A 16,792-nucleotide genomic window follows, 5' to 3' on the forward strand; every position below is an offset into this window, starting at 1 on the left:
GAAAGGTCCTCATATTGTAAACTTCAACAAGAACAAAAGAAGCATAACCAATATTGCTGGGTTTTGTTGCCAATTATGTAAGAAAATCAACAGAAGATATTTTCCCATGTTAGTTTTATTGCTTTTTTGTGTGTGTTGCAATTTGGAATATTTAGCTTCTTTAAACCAATTGCATACATTTTGGAAACATTCACAACTTGTCAAAGTTTTGAATAAATTTCATCTATAGTGACGTTACATTTTTTTAGGTGTCTGAGAGACTGAGTAGACTATTTTTCACTTGATTCAAATTTTGTTTCCAGGTGTTCAGAGTGTCATACAATTGCTGCCATTGCTGCTTTCCAAAAGTCCGATGTGTGCTGTGACTAGAGAAGTAAAAATCAGAAGATGATTACTAGATGTCATGCTCACCTATTAATTCTTTCATAGCATTACTTTAGTCTCACAAGTGAATAGGGAAATTTTTATTTTCTCTATATAAAGGGCTGCACTTTACCAGTTAGAGAATTCTGTAGCCTTCCCAAATATTTAAAGCAACAACAGTCATTAGTATTCTTGTCACTATCAGGTCATTAAATGAAATGTGCTGGAAAATAGGACTCTTTCATTAAATAAGCTAATCACATTCAGTGTGAGCTTTAATAAAATTATGATAAATAGCAACTATTTAACTACCAGCAACTGATAGGAACAATACCTTGCTTCTAGTTAAAATATTCTACACATGTAAGTGAAATAATTAGAACACACTAAGTTCTGCAAAATGCTATGAAGAATTAAGTCTTACCTGACAACTACTTTCCTCTGTGTCTGATCTATTTTGCAGTATACCATCTTTGTCTTTACAGCTGCAAAAAAGTAATGCTGTTTTGAGCAATATTTTCAAGATAGTGCAAAGGTATTAAAGTGCATTAAAAATGTTCAAAATTAGATCAGTAAAAACATAAAAACACAGCAGTTCACTTAATATTGTTTTGCTGTTGGTTTTAACAGTCTAGTAGGCAGAAAAGCAAAATGATGTAACAAGATGAAGGTCATGCCTGAATCCTATTGTTTGGTGCCAACCTATTAAAGCAATATCCTGTACAATTTTTATGAACTTCTCTCCCCTACAAACACATCCTGTTTTAATGACGGCAAACAAAACCAGATGACAAATTAAACCTGCAAACAACGTATTAGTTCTATGAAGAATTACTTGAAATACAGTTGCTGTCACTGAAAAGAAAAACACTGTTCAAAAGACAACAGTTAGGCACGTCTTTTAAGCATGAAGTTTTGCAGCTAGAGCTTGTAACAAACACAGAAATTAAAAATGGATATTTTTCTGAATATTTAACATTAGCATTGTGTAAAGTATGGTACAACAGTTCTTACCATCAATAACAAATGCTTCTACATCATCAGCTCCAATCTGAAGTTCTTGTTGCATTGTGTCAAATGATATTTCTTTATTCTCTACAGCCATTCCCATGAAAGTAAGTAGCCTCATTTTTGCCATATTGTGTTCATGCAACAAGCCTGTGTAAAAGCGTTAATAGTTTATGGATATGAATTATAATTCACTAATTAATTTTTTCATGTTATTTTTACTATATATACTTCCAATAATTTAAAATTTATTTCACACCAAGAAAATACTCCACCTGTTCTTATCAACATTTTTTTGAGGTAAAACATTAATTCCTGCATCTTCCTTGTGTTTTGCTAAAATAGCTAGTTTACTTGTGAATTCATCAAGACTCAGCTGTTCTCAGTAAAAGGTAATAAATATCTATGAAAGTGAAGCACAGAGATTTTTTTGAAACAGTGAAAACATCATCTTAACAGAATTTTAGGTGGTGAGGGTGCAAATTAATTTTTCAGCTGCATCATCTGGAAGAACAGCAATACAACAACAAATGGAAAATACATGACTGGTAATGTCAAAACCTTCTTACAGCCTCACCGCTCATTCTCATGTAGTTGCTTGAAAATAAACCTCTCTCAGTAATGGTTTAGCAACGTAACATTTTTATGCCAGAATAACGTGTTTTGGCACTGAATTAACTGTTTATACCACAGAAAAAAAAGCATCATGAGTCACATGTACGCTTACAGCATCTAGTGTGGCAAAAAAGTGTTCTTGAAGAAGAGAGGGAACAGATATTAAAAGTTAGGTTAGATCTTTTACATGATCGTATGAATGGCAACACGAGGAATCGAGCCAAGGGCTTGCATGTCTAAATCAGAGATCATTTTCCTGAAAAAAAGGCTAGGTCAACAAAGTTAAGACATTCAGATGAACCAAGGCATTTCTTAATCCGAGTTGTGTGAGGTACCAACTAAGATTCAGTGGAAGCTTCTTTAAAATGAATGTCAGTCATTTTGTTTTGGAATGACATTATAAACAGTCACACTGCTTCAGTAAATATTTAAGTTTGGAATTTATAACATCCATACACTAATAGGAAAGCACATTAGTGCAGCACATCATGTTGTGTTAATTAGCTATAATTATGATGCAGGTTCCCTATTTGGCACTGATTCAACAAAAATGTGATCACCATAATTCACACGAATGAGGAACACCAGCAACTATACCTAACTGGGTTTAATGGAACTCTACAAGCATCAAAAAATCAATTAGCACACATTAACCCTAATTAACAAATGCAAATGAGATGCTGATTAACTTTCTGAAAAAGACTGCTGATAATACCAGATTAAATGTGGACATGTTAGGGCGATTCAGTTGACACAGATAATGCTACTGCTGGCCTAAGTTGTCAGCATTAATAAAACAACAAATTGTAACAAACTGATGCCACCTGTAGGAGCCTTCACTGCACAGCTTTCATAGATTAGTTTTAATTGGTCCTTATCCAGGAAGGGTTAGAACTAAAGCTGATGCTCTACTGTCACTGAAATCCTATTATTAATATCCTTTATTTTAAAGCACAATATCTTGGCAAGTTACTAAAAAAAGAAAACAAACACCAAAAAAAAACACTTTAAAGCATAGTTAAAAATCTATTTATTTTTGGGAACAGATCGCAGGTGTTCTGAAGAATTTTTAATGCCTCATCTAATAATAGTATTGTTTTCTGCACCAAACTCCCCTTGTTTTTCAAATGCATGGGTGAAATGCTCAGACCAGGTTCCTAACATTCCAGTCTGCACTGCCTCAGAATCTCTACCTTGTCCGCTGCTCAAAGACATTCAGAATTTTCCAAGTACACCGTGAAGCAGGTGAGAAATCAAGATAACTTGAAGGCTGTCTTTCGAAACACATTTAAGGATTTTGCTAAGATTATGTGAATCCTAGATATATTGAAAAGGCACACACTGTATGTTCACAGAGGTAAACACAGATACAGGGAGGCAAAGAAATTGTGACTATTGTATATTATACGATTGATACTACGTATATGTGTTAACTAATCTTCCATAAATTTATTCAAATGATAGCATAAAAGTATTTACAGCAAATACTTCTGTGGACAAATAACTAACAGATAAACTATTTCAATACATAAAAATAATTACAATATGAAGAGCACTTTCCCCTATGAAAGAAAAGCCTAAGATGTCTACACAACTAATGTTCAAATACATATGACAAAAGGTATGCTTATCCTATATATAGATTTACAAGCTACCACAAACTTGCTGCTAATTTTATCCACAAAAAATTACATTGATATTTCCATCATTTTAATACCCAAAGTACCAGCATTTTAAACCTTTGAGGGTAATTATTCTCAGAATTATACCACACTCCATTAAGCAAAATAATGCATATGTTGAAAGGCTGCACTAAACTCTGTTTTAGCAAAACTATGCCTTTCCTCAAATGCATTCAGCCAGTATTCAAGTGTCATTTCAAAATCAAAGTTATAAAAAAAATAAAAATTGATTTTTATGGAAACATTTATTCATTACCAATATGTCAAAACCTTAATGCAGTAATAAAAAAATCTGCATCATTGAGCAATCTCTGCATTGTCACTGACCCCTGTCCTAAAAAGCTGGAATATAAAAAACGTAATTTTAATGCATGCAATAGCTTATGAACCAGTGCTCCTTTGAAACAGTCAATTACACATCAACGGGGGAGTGTCAAAGTGTTAATTACTACTCCTTTTTTCCACAGTGTGTAAATAAAGAGGGTGCTGACATTAACATTCCATCACATTGCTTCATGTGATGAAACAAATTAACTGGGACAGACTGTGGCTTGCTAGGTCTAATGCATCAGCACATGCAGACACACACACACACACTATTTGCATGTTTTATCTTACTGTTCAGGAGAATTATTTGCTGTTATAAAGTTATTAATCATAAAAAAAAATTGTAAGGGATTTATACAAGCTGCTGGCTTAATAAAGTTGTAATCTCTGGCCTAGCCTAGATATCAATGCATTAAAGCTCCCCTCCCAAAAGGCTCAAGAGAAAAGAAGTGGGGAAAAGCACAGTTCACTTCCAAACATAAAACAGCTTGTCCTAGTAGAACAAACCATAGTTAGATGGTCCATTTGTGATCTAGTAGAGGTTAGAGTCTACAAACTCTAAACCATTCTTAAAAATTCCTATTACATTTCCTTGGCTTCAATATATGGGATCAAACTGAAGCACTTTGCAGCTTCCATGTCTTAAGCCATGTAAATAGCCAGAAATGTAATGATCTGAAAACTTACCAAGGGAGTCAATGAAGTCTTTGTTGTTCTGATAAAACTTGACATAGGATGCTAGTTTAGCACTCACAAAAATTGTCAAAAGCTAGAAGATGGAAAAGAAATACAAGAACAGTTTAAATATTATCTATGTTTCCCTCCCTGTAGACTGGAGGGGGGGAGGGGGGAGAGAACTATTGGTACTGAACAGAAAAATAAACTGTTAAGAGCTAAAATTCTGTCTTCTGTCAATAGCTGAGGGCAATCTGTGCTGCGCTTATTTCCTTTTCTCAGACTTGAAAGGCAGTTTTGTTACAGAACTCATGTGAGGGCAGGATTTGTAACCAAGTTTCTGAAACTTCTAAAGGGAAACATTTCACATTTAGTATTTTAATTTTTTAATTCTAAAAGCATTAAAAGAAATAGTACATTGCAGCTTAATATTACTGACATAGATAACTATTCTAATAAATTTGAAGACACTAAAAAAACAAGGCAATCCACAGATATCAAACCGTCTTGCTAAAAACAAAGTTACTTACATCATGAATAAGTTCTCCTTCCAAAAATTTGACTGGTTTTAAGGCAAGAAGATGATCAAAGAGAAAGGTATTTGGATCCTTCAATGCTCGCACAATACATCTAATTAGAAAAGGAAAATGCTTATTTTTACAGCAATACACATTTTTATAAGTACAACTCAATCCTTGCTTGCTAGGAAACAACCAAGGGTTTTCAACTATTCCTAAATGTAAGACATGTCACATTCCAATTTTAATCTTCGTTTTACAGACGGAAAAAATAAGGAACAGAAAACATTAAGTAATTTGCCCAGCATCACAAACAAAATTTGCCAGGTGGTAAGACTACAGATCACCCTACTGTTTCCATCTCTGCATTTATTTTCAGCCCCACTTTCATTCCTAGAGGTATTTTTGCTGTTCTCCTAAAATTTCACAGAACAAAGTTGTTTAGGAAGATTAATTATACTTGAATACGTGACACAAAACAGAGAAAATCCCCAATACCAAATACTGCAAGGCCTATGATTCATCAGTTGCAGCTCCAGACTATAAAAAGACCTAAGTGTTTCTAGAACTCTAGGTGAAACCTTTTCTTCAGCGGCACGAGAAGACAGTGCTACACTCGTTCCGATGGCCTAGACCGTGACGCTGCCATATAACATACACCCAGAAGAACCTAAGGTCTGCATAGATGCAGCAATATGATAAACCCTAGGCAGACCTGTTCTCTCAGATGTAAAAACCCTCAGATTGCTGTAGGATGGTCAATGAAGTTTTCATTTATGCAGACACTTTAATTTTCAAAATAAGTCATCTTGATTTTCCTCCACGCTCAAGTATAAACAACTCCCTTGAGAACTACTGGCTGTACACACCTGGCAGAACTACACAACTTATTAAAAATCTAATTCCTAAGAAGAATCATGATAGGTAGAATGTCTAAATACAAGCTTTTACTCATTTTGGCCAGTGGGGAGAATACACTGTTAAGAATCAACTCACTCCCAGCTTGTCCAACAAGTAAGTTTATTTCTGTGCAGTTCACATCCTTAGTACTTGCTCACAGAAAAGAGAGCAAGAATTTCTTTTCAACACAAAGTGCTATTTGAAAAGAAAGTTAGAGAATCAAACAATCAGTAAGTAAAAAATCTGAAATAAAGGATGCCAATTCAAAGTTTGATTGCACAGTTGATGTAAACAAAGTCCTTACCCAAGGCTGACTGATCTCTCAGCAATGACCAGAAACACACCTGTGCACTCGCACAAAGCAGTAAACCTGACTCTGCCTAGAAACAACCAAACCTACTGTAGATTGCACAGATAAATTCTCGATCAAGTCAGCCATGCTATAGAAAAGAGGCTGTGTCAGGGCCCTTGCCTGCCAGGCCATTCAATACTCTTAATAGTAAGACGATCAATGTAATTTAGCAACTGAGAAAAAGCTACTTTTAAGGAAACCGGGAAGTCAGTATTACCTGTGAGCATCAACTCTAGCCTGAGAAGCATTGTCCTCTGTGTAACTTCCCAGTAGTTCCACCATTACTTTTGCTGCAGTGTCACTACAGAAGAAAAATAAAGTTACCTCAGGATTGCTGAAAAACATAGTTCAAACAAGACACTCAAATATTTAAGTAATTCCATTATGATGTTATAGGTCAAATTAAATTACACTTGAAAAAGATGTAGACGATCCATTTTAATTCTACTGGAGAGAACAAATTAACTAGATGTATTCTTTCAATTCTTGTTCTACAAAATGTTTATCTTCACCCTTCATTTCATTCTCTTAAATTGATAAATTACCTACTGGTTATGGAAAAAGCTTTCTGAGCTAGGAACAGCTTTATATGGTTCACTAGAATGCTCCTCTTATGCACATCTGGATTTAATCATTGCAGAATAAGTAGCACTGCAAAGTTTATTTCAAATGTAAAATGGCATATCTTAAAGAATATTTATGGTCAGGAAAATGACTGTGTAAAAGCTGCCTCTTCTTCTTTCACAGATTCTCTCTTCAAGTATTCAGTGAGAGCTGCTCATTTTACTGACGAAGTTAAGCAGCCAGCAATTAGACTGGCTTAGGCTGCTGTGAAGCAAGCAGCTTGCAACATTGCTTTGACAGGCAACTTTTAGAAAAACAATTAATTCTAAGAAAATTAAGTAAACCTACAGCCTTGTCTACCCAGATTATTTTGTAAACAACAGCTCATCAGTTACTGCAAACCAGCTCCGAGACCGTTACCCTGTCATTTTAACAGATTTTGATTTGTGTTCACATAACAGTTCTTACCACTAGCGAGGCCAGCAACTGCTGATGCTTTTTACAAAATTTTCAGCAAAAAAATATACACATTGAATATGCTGTGTGTATACACACAAAAAACTATTTCCTATTTCTCCTGGAATTCTTGTTAAGTGTCAAAATAGAAGGCTGTGACAGTCCTTCTATACAGAGAATAGATTTTGCTGATGCCATCTTACTACTTCCTTTGACAAGATAGGGTGTGGATGTAGATACGACCCAAACTCAACAGTGAAAGCACAACCAAAACTCAGTGATGTGCGCAGGTGCTTTGCAGAAGTCTCCCATGCACATACACAGACTGGCAACTACTCTACTAAGAGGTACTTCCCCAGTGGACAGGAGGAAGGCTCGATGCTGCTCTCCAGAGTACAGTGAGCTACAGTGTAAAGCTAAGCTCTTCAGACACAACACATTTCCCCACGTGGTCTAACAGGCCTACAAAACTTTCCTTAAAAGAAAAAACCCTGCAAGAATAAAGTTTCAATTCACTTTAATTACTTAAGTTAATGGCATAAATTGCACAGGGAAGCAACAAACCAACACAACACTCCCAGTACATACTGTGCTGTGATACAGGTTTAACCCATATAGCAGCACAGGTCTGAATTGGCTTTCTAGTACAATTACACTATCTTTATATGGGTATTTATTTTAAATCTCACAATACAATACTATTTGACAACTTTTTTAGAGAGTGAGGTTTCATGCTCATAGAGAATTTACCAGATCTCACGGATATGCAGCACAAATATTAAGACATTGTGGGAAACAAGGAATACCATTTATCATCTGCATGTATACTGAGTGAAGACAGTTTGTGCCCAAGGCAGGGGAATTTTCTATAGGTCCCAGCCATTATTCCAGAACTGTCTTCAGGGATGTAAACTTGAATGAAACATTTGTTTTAAGACCCAGCATTAAAAAGGTCAGCTTATGTTTTCTCATGGCAACTGATATTGGTGTGTAGAGGAACTGATAGCTCTGTATCAGTGAAATAAAATTAATTTAGACAGCTTTATATATGACAGAACCATTTGCATGTAAATCAGTCTATGACAGACTATGATTTTTGCACTGGTGAAATCTTATCAACACTAGATGTTCTAGTGAAAACAAAGAACCAGTTTAATACAGACTGATACCATGTAGACATTCAAAGAAAGAGGCTCAGCTGATGTGCTATTCAACCTAATAATACAAGACTCCTTATTTAATATAAGCTTTCAGTAGCTGATCTTATACACTTCAGCACTGTGGTACAGATTTCTGGAACTTTTCCTCTCCTCCCCCTTCCCTGAGGAGCAAAAATTGAAAACTATGCATTTAACTAATTTCAAATAGTATTTGCAATCCCCCACTTTTTTTTTTTTTTTTTTTTTCTTTTTAAGTGGGGAAGGAGTGGAATCTTTCACTTGTATTTCTAGGAAACATCAGAATGCTACAAGACAAATACTCTCAAAATTTCTGTGCTAAATTCTTGTAAGCCTCAGCAAATATGGCAGGCCTTTTAATCTTATTCACTCTATTCAGCGTCAGATTACTACCATAAATAAGAATGTTTAAAACAGTAATACAGATCACTATTTTACCAGAGCTCATTGCTACATGTATATCTCACCTAAGATGCAAATGTGAACATTTTTTCTAGCAAGACAGCTTGCCCAAGTACTCTTGGCTCCACTTGCCAGTCTAGATGCGTAACTTGACAAAAAGCCAGTGAGAACTGAAGAGTGATGGTAGATAAAAGGAAGAAAAAAAATACAGAGTATTCAGATGTTGGAATCGAGTCCCTCTACATTACATGATATTAAATGGAATTAAAATTAAATGAAACAATTATTTTGCAGATGCCTGACATGCTGAGCTTTTTGCTACAGGTATGAATAACCAGACTTGCCAGACCTGTTTGAATGTAAACTTGGGCAGGACTAATCCCACACTGAATCCTGCCAGGTCAATAGCAGAGACCAGCTGTAAACTGCATCAGGCTGGTGCCTGGGAGGGCCCCACAGCAGAACTCAACTCTCTGGCTACATGCAAGCCATGCATGCCTGTAAAACTCCCATCTATAACTGGAAAAGAAAACAGGTTGCGTTACCTTGCAGTTTCATACTAACACAGCTAGGAAAATGCTGAAGACTAAAGCAGCTGAGGCACAAAACTCTACTGCAGAACCCTTATGGCACGGAGCATAAGCAGCAGAGAAAGTAACTAATCTCTTGCAAAGTTCAGCTACGAAATACAGATCTCAGAAACAAGCCACACCAGCCATCTGTTTTCCAGCCACCACCACCAATTTTTCTTCAGTTGATCATGGGAAAGATAAAAATCCCTCTTCGAAGAGATCAAGATGATTTTGATCATCAGAAAGAAGAAACTTCAACCAGAAAGTGACTGGAGAAGATTTGATAGAACAAGTTTTCACTTATCACTGCGGGAAAAGGAACACCACACATAACATCTACATGATCTATTTCTCATGAGCTACCAATCTGTTCACTACTAACTTATCCATTTGGGAAAAGTCTATTAGCTATGGAAAACCATCTCTTCTGCCACACTGAGTGAAGTTAAAACATAAAACAAACCAAAACAAAAAAATTAAACTCAATTTTTTTCAACAATTATTCTTTTCCCTTGATTACAAATCAACACCGTAACTGAGGTATTATTTTTATTACTTAATTTTCAGTTCCTACTTCCCATACTGCTAGACAGAGCAACATTCCTGAGTGCTAAAGCTGGAATGTCGCTGTGAGTTTCCCATACTATCGCAAATACTGCCCACTGATCCAGGAGAGTGAACCAGGTCAAAGGTGCTAAGGTCAAGTCTTGTTTTCTTTTCTGGAGAGAAGTGCAAGTGCTCTGAAAATTTGCTCCATTCACTGCAAAGCTTGCTGCAACAGATGGTAAGGACAATGAGTGCAGGAGTAATACTTTACAGGGTTTGTGAAAGTTTTTAATGCCTAACTTGCAAATGTTACCTATTATTAGTAAGCAAAAAAACATTTGGTACTAAGGTTACTGGTAGCACTGGAAACAAAAATTAGAAGTTTAATCCACAGATTTGATAACAAGACTAGCTAAAAATAATATGGGAATTAAGCTAGTTAAAACCTCTCAGTAAATCAATAGGATGAGAAGTGTTTAAAAGAGTAGGGGCATTGCAGAGTATCAGTGTAATACTTCTGAAACAAAGTAAGCACTAAGCAATGTGTAAGATCTCCGATTAACATTTCTGAAATTATTTTGACCATCTCAAATCTGTCATACAGTACTATCAACGCAAAAGCATTTTACTGTTAGTAACAGGAATAGGAATTCCCAATAATGATGCAGCTCACAGTGTAACTACTCCATAAGGATTAATCATCCCTAAGTTGAGGTTAGTTAAAAATGATCCTGCTATGTTGACACAGCATTTCCAGGCCAGAATAAGCTAACTCTCCTGCCAGAAGAAACTCTCCTCCTCCTATAACAGCTCCACACTTGCCTTTTTTAAACCCTGGCAAGGTCACCTCCCCAGTCCAATCCACCCTGCAGTTGCACAAATGCACAAACACACACAGGTGCTGGTAGCTGGAGGGGACAGAACAGGAATGGGGGGTACAGGAAAGAATTGCTTCCTTCTGCAGCAGTACAAGGTTATGCAAATGTAGAAAACGCAAGTGCAGTTCTGCTACCAGTATAAGTCACCAGTGTAGAGGTCCTGATGCTGCCTCACTATGAAAATAAAAAAAAACCCCAACTTAGAAAACTAACTCAGAAAACAAAGTGAAAGGGAAAGGTGCGGGGAAGCAACACACACACCTTCCACACACATCCCAAACTACAGCAGGGACAGTTGAGACTGGCTGAAACTGTTGTGGAACTACATGCTGAAACTACTTCTGGATACCAGCCCATCTCTATAGCCCTGGCCAATGCAGTCAATACATCGTATCACATCTGGAAGATAAACTGATGACAGCTCTCAGTTAAGACTTACATTAATTTACAGACTCGATACACACAGGATTACTTTACATGCCAGAAGATACTGGTCTGCCAAGTTTGTTAGATCAAAGATGCTTCTTATGATCCAGGATAATAATTTAAAGTGGCCAAGCAGGTATTCTGTGGACATTAATTTCCATGACTAGTGGAAAGCTCTGTCCTAAAGGTAATGTTTACATAAAAAGACTGATTCTGTTAACTGTGATTGATAAGCCTCCCAACATCATTAAGTAAGAGATAGCACTACCATGCACTAAAATGTCAAAAGTGTAATTAAATAATAAACTTGGCATAATGCTACAATGCTCAAAGATTAATACTTATAGAAAGCAATAGTTTTATTTTGGGAGTCTGTGATTTGCAGCTAATTCACTACTAACTTTAATATTCTTGGAAACACTGGTTTAACATAAGAGTGCTTAAAAACATAAAAACACCCAGCTATATTTGGACTGAATTATCAGTACAGATTAATTTTAAAAGTGTTGCGAGAAATACTTTCCCTACAGATCACTTACAACACATCAACTTAAAATACAGTTATCTAGTATCTATTACTTGTCTTTTATACCTTTTCTTGCAGTCTACCAGGACATCGTACAGCAGTCTCAGAAGAGTATGCTTTTTCTCTGTGCCGAGATTCCAGTCAGAAATCCATTTTCGAACCTAGGTAGAAAACAAGTGAAAAAGAAGCGTTGGGGAAAAGACTAAAATAAAACTGAAAATACTTCTCATTTTCTCTCAAGCAGAAAAGGATTGAAAAGGTCTTGCACAGAGATTTCTCCTTTGGGTCCTCTGACTCTCAGGCTCCCCATGCAGAACCTGGAAGTTTTCCCATGAGAAGCCAAAAGTCTGTGCTCTCCATGTTACTTCCTAAATAAGGATGAGTGATTCTAATGCACTCTTGATTCCAGAGCAAGTGACAAGAACTTGATGCCTCACTACTGATCAAAGCTTCTCACTTTCATTACTATCACAGGAATGAAACTGACACATCTAACTACGTCCAGCATCAGAAACGGAAAATAAATGGCAACTTGATTTAGATTCAGTGGACAGACCTTTAAAAGATAAGAAATTCTGTATTCTGCATTTCTTATTTCACTAGGCTCTAGCAATTTATAACAGAGACATTCTGTATCAACTCTGACTAGTATTTAGTGAGATGCAACACAGTTAATACAAAGGCCATAACTTGAAGCACCACATTAATTACCTGATCTAGTTCAGTGGGAATGTACTGGATGGCACCACATGACGAGGCCACTTTAAGAAGGCTGCAGTACACTGTGTATCTCACAGGAGTGTTCTTATCCATACCATGGAAGAGATTGCTCAGTCTAAACCACAAACAACAAACAACTGAGTTGAAGAGGTTTCAAAAAACATTACTGGAGTGCATATAAATGTCTCTATTAAGATGTGCACTAGTACACCCAAAGCACCCGGTGGCACCTTATGTCCGTGATGGATTTTAACAGCTTCCAGTTTTGTAACCATTTTCAGCAGAGGAGCTGAAAACTATGCATTTTAAATTTAATTTTGTAATACCCAAGCAAAGAAAGTATATTGGTACTTCTATTTTATGACAGGGAAAAAGGAGGTAAAAAAAAGACTGCTTCCTGCATCAGAGAGACATATCTTGACAGACACCCCACACTTGGATTTAAAGACATACAAGATAATGACTTTGCAAGGTACCACTGTCTCACTTTCCTCAGTACAATACTTACAGCTGCAGCCTAAGAGATGGGCGCTCTCCTTCCCGAAATTTTACTAACTTCTCACACAGGCTTTCAATCAGTGCTTCTTGTTTGTCAGGTTCCAGGATAAGAAGCAAAGAGACTACACTGTTCATCACACTCTCAACATCTGCACAAAACAAAACATGCAGCTGTTTAAAACTGCAAGCAGCAATCATCACTAGCTATTTCATGCTGGAGGGTTACTTCTGCTATGAATGATTATTTAGCACCAGCAAGAACTGTGAAAGAGAGAAAATGCCAAGGTAACCAATCTGGATATTCATCAGAATGTACCAGAGATTTGGCTCGTGTGGTCTTTCACCAACACATCCCATGTAAAGCAAGAATTACCACTCTAAGGTCAAAACAGAATTTGGGATTTGATATCATGCTTGCTCTGAATTCTCTGTTGACACATAAGGAAAGTCAGAGGAACTTCAGGTTTTGGTCTTAAAAAACCCCGTGGCTTCCTCCTGCACATCCAGAAAACCTCTCCAAGGTTCTATAGTGAGAATACTAACACTAAGTGCTCAAGTACAGTAAAACATTTCACCAGGAGCACAAGGGATATCCAGACCACAGGGAAAATACCCGCAAGAACAAAGCCTATTCAAAAGCTTCCCCAGCTCCTGTTTTAAGCATGGTGTTCCATCCTTTCCAAACAGGATCAGACAGGTTTTGTTTTCTTTTCGCAGTCTCCCCAAATACCAGTTAGGCAAAGGGCAAGAACAAAATTCATTACATATGGAAAATACTATTTATTCCCCGAAATGACATCTGAACATCAAACAGCAGAGCAATAAGCTTCTCCAGGATTTCATACTCATTTGCCTACAGTAAAAGGCAACATGAAATAATCTTAAGTACTCTTTCTTAGATGAACCACGCATTCTTTCAAACAACATATACTATTCATATTAGCAATTGATTTTTTACATGTAAGAGTTCTAAATGGAATTTGTATATTAGTACAGAGCACAACAGGCACAGAAAGATCATTTAAGGCTATGGCAGCATTATCAGTGTCATTAAAACATATTAGTGCACTTTCTAAGGATCTACAGCCGTAACTCGAAAAGAGTTACTGACTACTGAAAATCCTAGTGTTTTCAGACAATAATAGTCAAATAATGTTTAGGCCTTAAAACTTCCTACTTACAGATGTCTAGTCCTACTTTTTGTTGTCACTTTTCTTTTTCTTGATCTGCGCCATCACAGCCAGTAACTGACAATAAGTCTTATTTTTATCATACTTTTTTTTTTCAGATTGAAAACCTATTTTACATACAATTTACTATGTTTTCATAACAAGTGCAGTCTAGCTCAATTTCTGACTTCTTCAAAGGGTGCTGGATGTTTGGAGAAGGGAGGGGTAGAGTACATGCAAATTTTACAGGGCAATGATGGAAATAAGCACTTCCAGTTTTATAAAGATGCATGTGTTAACATGCAAGCCATGCAACATACCTCTAAATTCTGCCAGCTGTTATTGTTTGAAAGCAGTGATGACGATATGTTTAGCAAAAGCAACAAGACTTAAAGATGCAAACCTTTGTCATCCTCTTTCAGGCACACGTCACAAACTTCAATAATCTGTGCCAAGTCCACATGAAGTCCACCTTCAGCGTTTTCTTCAGAGATTTCTGCTCCTTTCGATTTCAGGTAAGCTCGAAGTTCTGCAGCCTTTAACAACAAAAAAGACAACATTCACAAAATAAAACAGCAAAGTCAAAGTAATTAAATTTCTTACATAATTTTGTTCTGCAACCACTCCTCTGCTCCCACTGCTCGCTCGCGCTTCCTCTCACTTCTCCCTACCACCCTGTATCCTACAACACTCCTCCACTTCAACGTACAACCCAAATACCGACTCAGCCTAAGATGCTGCACATGCTGTGGCTGGTTTGCCAGGAACTGAATAGATCACACAACTGTTGAACTTTCTCATAGTATGAACATGTCACTTGGAACAGGTTAGAGGAAAGCAGGCCTAGTAAGTTTTTGTGACAAAGATGCTTTCTTAGGAATTTTTATCTTTTACTCCCTTTGAAAACTTCAGGCAAAACAATAAAACCATTTAGTTGCTTCTTCACTAGAAAAGAAAAAGGGTATAAACAAAACCACTTTAGAGGAGACAGAACTTACAGTCCTCACACAAGTTAAAGACAGTTCCCAACATAATGCTATCACCTGCCTTACCTTATTAGCATTTAAGCTTACACTAAGAAAATATCTTTCCCCCAGCGACAAGCCTATTCATTAACGTCACACTCCACAGTTTCAGCAGCACAACCATAACCCTTCAGAAACAATCTGCATGAGGACATACAACTTTGGGCACAGAGGAACTCTAACTGGGATGCTACTGGGACACCAGGCGTCATTTACGTCAAATCATTATGGTACCATCAGACAGAGCTAAATGATCTCGGACCCCTTACTGTACTGAAGATGTTTCAGACTAACTACTCGATGGGGATTTACTAGACATTATGGCAAGCAAAAACTGGACTGAAGGCCAGTAGTTGTATATGCATTTCTTGTAGATTTCCAACTGTGCATATACACACCACTTAAAAGACACCGGGAAACCCTAGAATTCAAAGACAAAACAAAGAAGTAGCTCAAAGACAAAACTCACAGTTCCCATGCCCGCAGTATCGAGAACCCTGCAAAACCAAGATGCGTACGCAACGCTCCAGCCCGTATCTGAATGGGTTTTCCTCTGCTAAAAAAAAAGCAACCCACTGCAGAAGGAAAATGAAAACAAAGCACTAGGGAGGTGAAGAGCTTTGAAGAGGAATCTGCGACCACAGACTTATCTCTCCGGCCGCTTTTCCTGTCACATCTCTCCAGGACACAGCCCACAGGAGTTGAGGGCGAGCTACGCGGGCTCCGCGGCGAGCAGCGGCTTTGGCCAGGACAGGGACGCGCTCCCCGTCAAGACGACCGGCCTGACTGACTGACTGACTGACAGCAACGGGACGGGACGGGACGGGATGGGACGGGACGGGGCCCCCCGCCCCGCAGGCCGCCGCAGCCCGGCCCGGCCCGGCCCTGCTTCCCCACGGCGGGATCGACCCCCGAGGGCCGGGGCCCGGCCCCCTCGCTCTGCCGCCGACACCCCCGGGACCCGCTTCCCCTGCCGAGCCCCGGCCGCTGACCTGATCCTCCTCCGTGATGTCGATAAAAGCCGGGACGCTCATGGCGGCGGAGGTTGCCGCTGGCCGGACCGAGCACGCCGCCCGCACCGGAAAGGCAGAGCGGCTTCCGGTGCCGCGCACCGCCCGCTTCCGCTTCCCCGCTGCTGGGGGGGGCGGGGCGGGGCGGGGCGGGGCGGGGGCTGGCGCTCCGCCCTGCCCTGCCCGCCGCGCGCCGCTGGCGGTGAGGGGAGGCGAGGCGCGAGCCGTCAACGGCGAGCGGCGGCTCCGGCCGCGGCCCCTCAGGACGGGCGCGGGTCCCCTCCAGCCTCACGCCTGGCCCGCTGTCGCCCCGGTCCCCTGAGCGGTTCCCCTCGGGCCCTCGCCGGCGGAGTTCTGCCGCGGGGCGGAGGTGCCCTCGCCG

The 16,792-nt window shown here is 38.6% G+C and overlaps 1 protein-coding gene across 1 annotated transcript; it reads right to left on the bottom strand.

Annotated features, from left to right (window-relative positions):
* Window positions 1-97: 97 nt before the first annotated feature.
* On the bottom strand, window positions 98-16,488 carry EIF3M (eukaryotic translation initiation factor 3 subunit M). The gene is made up of 11 exons (XM_049820037.1): window positions 16,393-16,488; window positions 14,779-14,911; window positions 13,217-13,355; window positions 12,700-12,823; window positions 12,055-12,149; window positions 6,658-6,741; window positions 5,201-5,300; window positions 4,683-4,764; window positions 1,378-1,521; window positions 788-848; window positions 98-365 (listed from the first exon to the last, which is right to left on the bottom strand). The coding sequence occupies exons 1-11, from the start codon at window positions 16,432-16,434 to the stop codon at window positions 245-247; spliced, it is 1,125 nt and encodes a 374-aa protein (XP_049675994.1). The 5' UTR covers window positions 16,435-16,488; the 3' UTR covers window positions 98-244.
* Between the last annotated feature and the right edge of the window lie 304 nt (window positions 16,489-16,792).

The sequence above is a fragment of the Accipiter gentilis genome, chromosome 17 (assembly GCF_929443795.1).
Source record: "Accipiter gentilis chromosome 17, bAccGen1.1, whole genome shotgun sequence".
Classification (NCBI taxonomy): Eukaryota; Metazoa; Chordata; class Aves; order Accipitriformes; family Accipitridae; genus Astur; species Astur gentilis.

Excerpts from the sequence above, each read along its gene's own strand:
- EIF3M (XM_049820037.1), bottom strand. The coding sequence starts at position 16,434 with ATGAGCGTCCCGGCTTTTATCGACATCACGGAGGAGGATCAG. Across the intron at positions 4,765-5,200 it reads AAGGAGAACTTATTCATGAT|CTTTTGACAATTTTTGTGAG; the intron begins GTAAGTAACTTT and ends TCCATCTTCTAG. Across the intron at positions 849-1,377 it reads AGAAGCATTTGTTATTGATG|CTGTAAAGACAAAGATGGTA; the intron begins GTAAGAACTGTT and ends ACTTTTTTGCAG.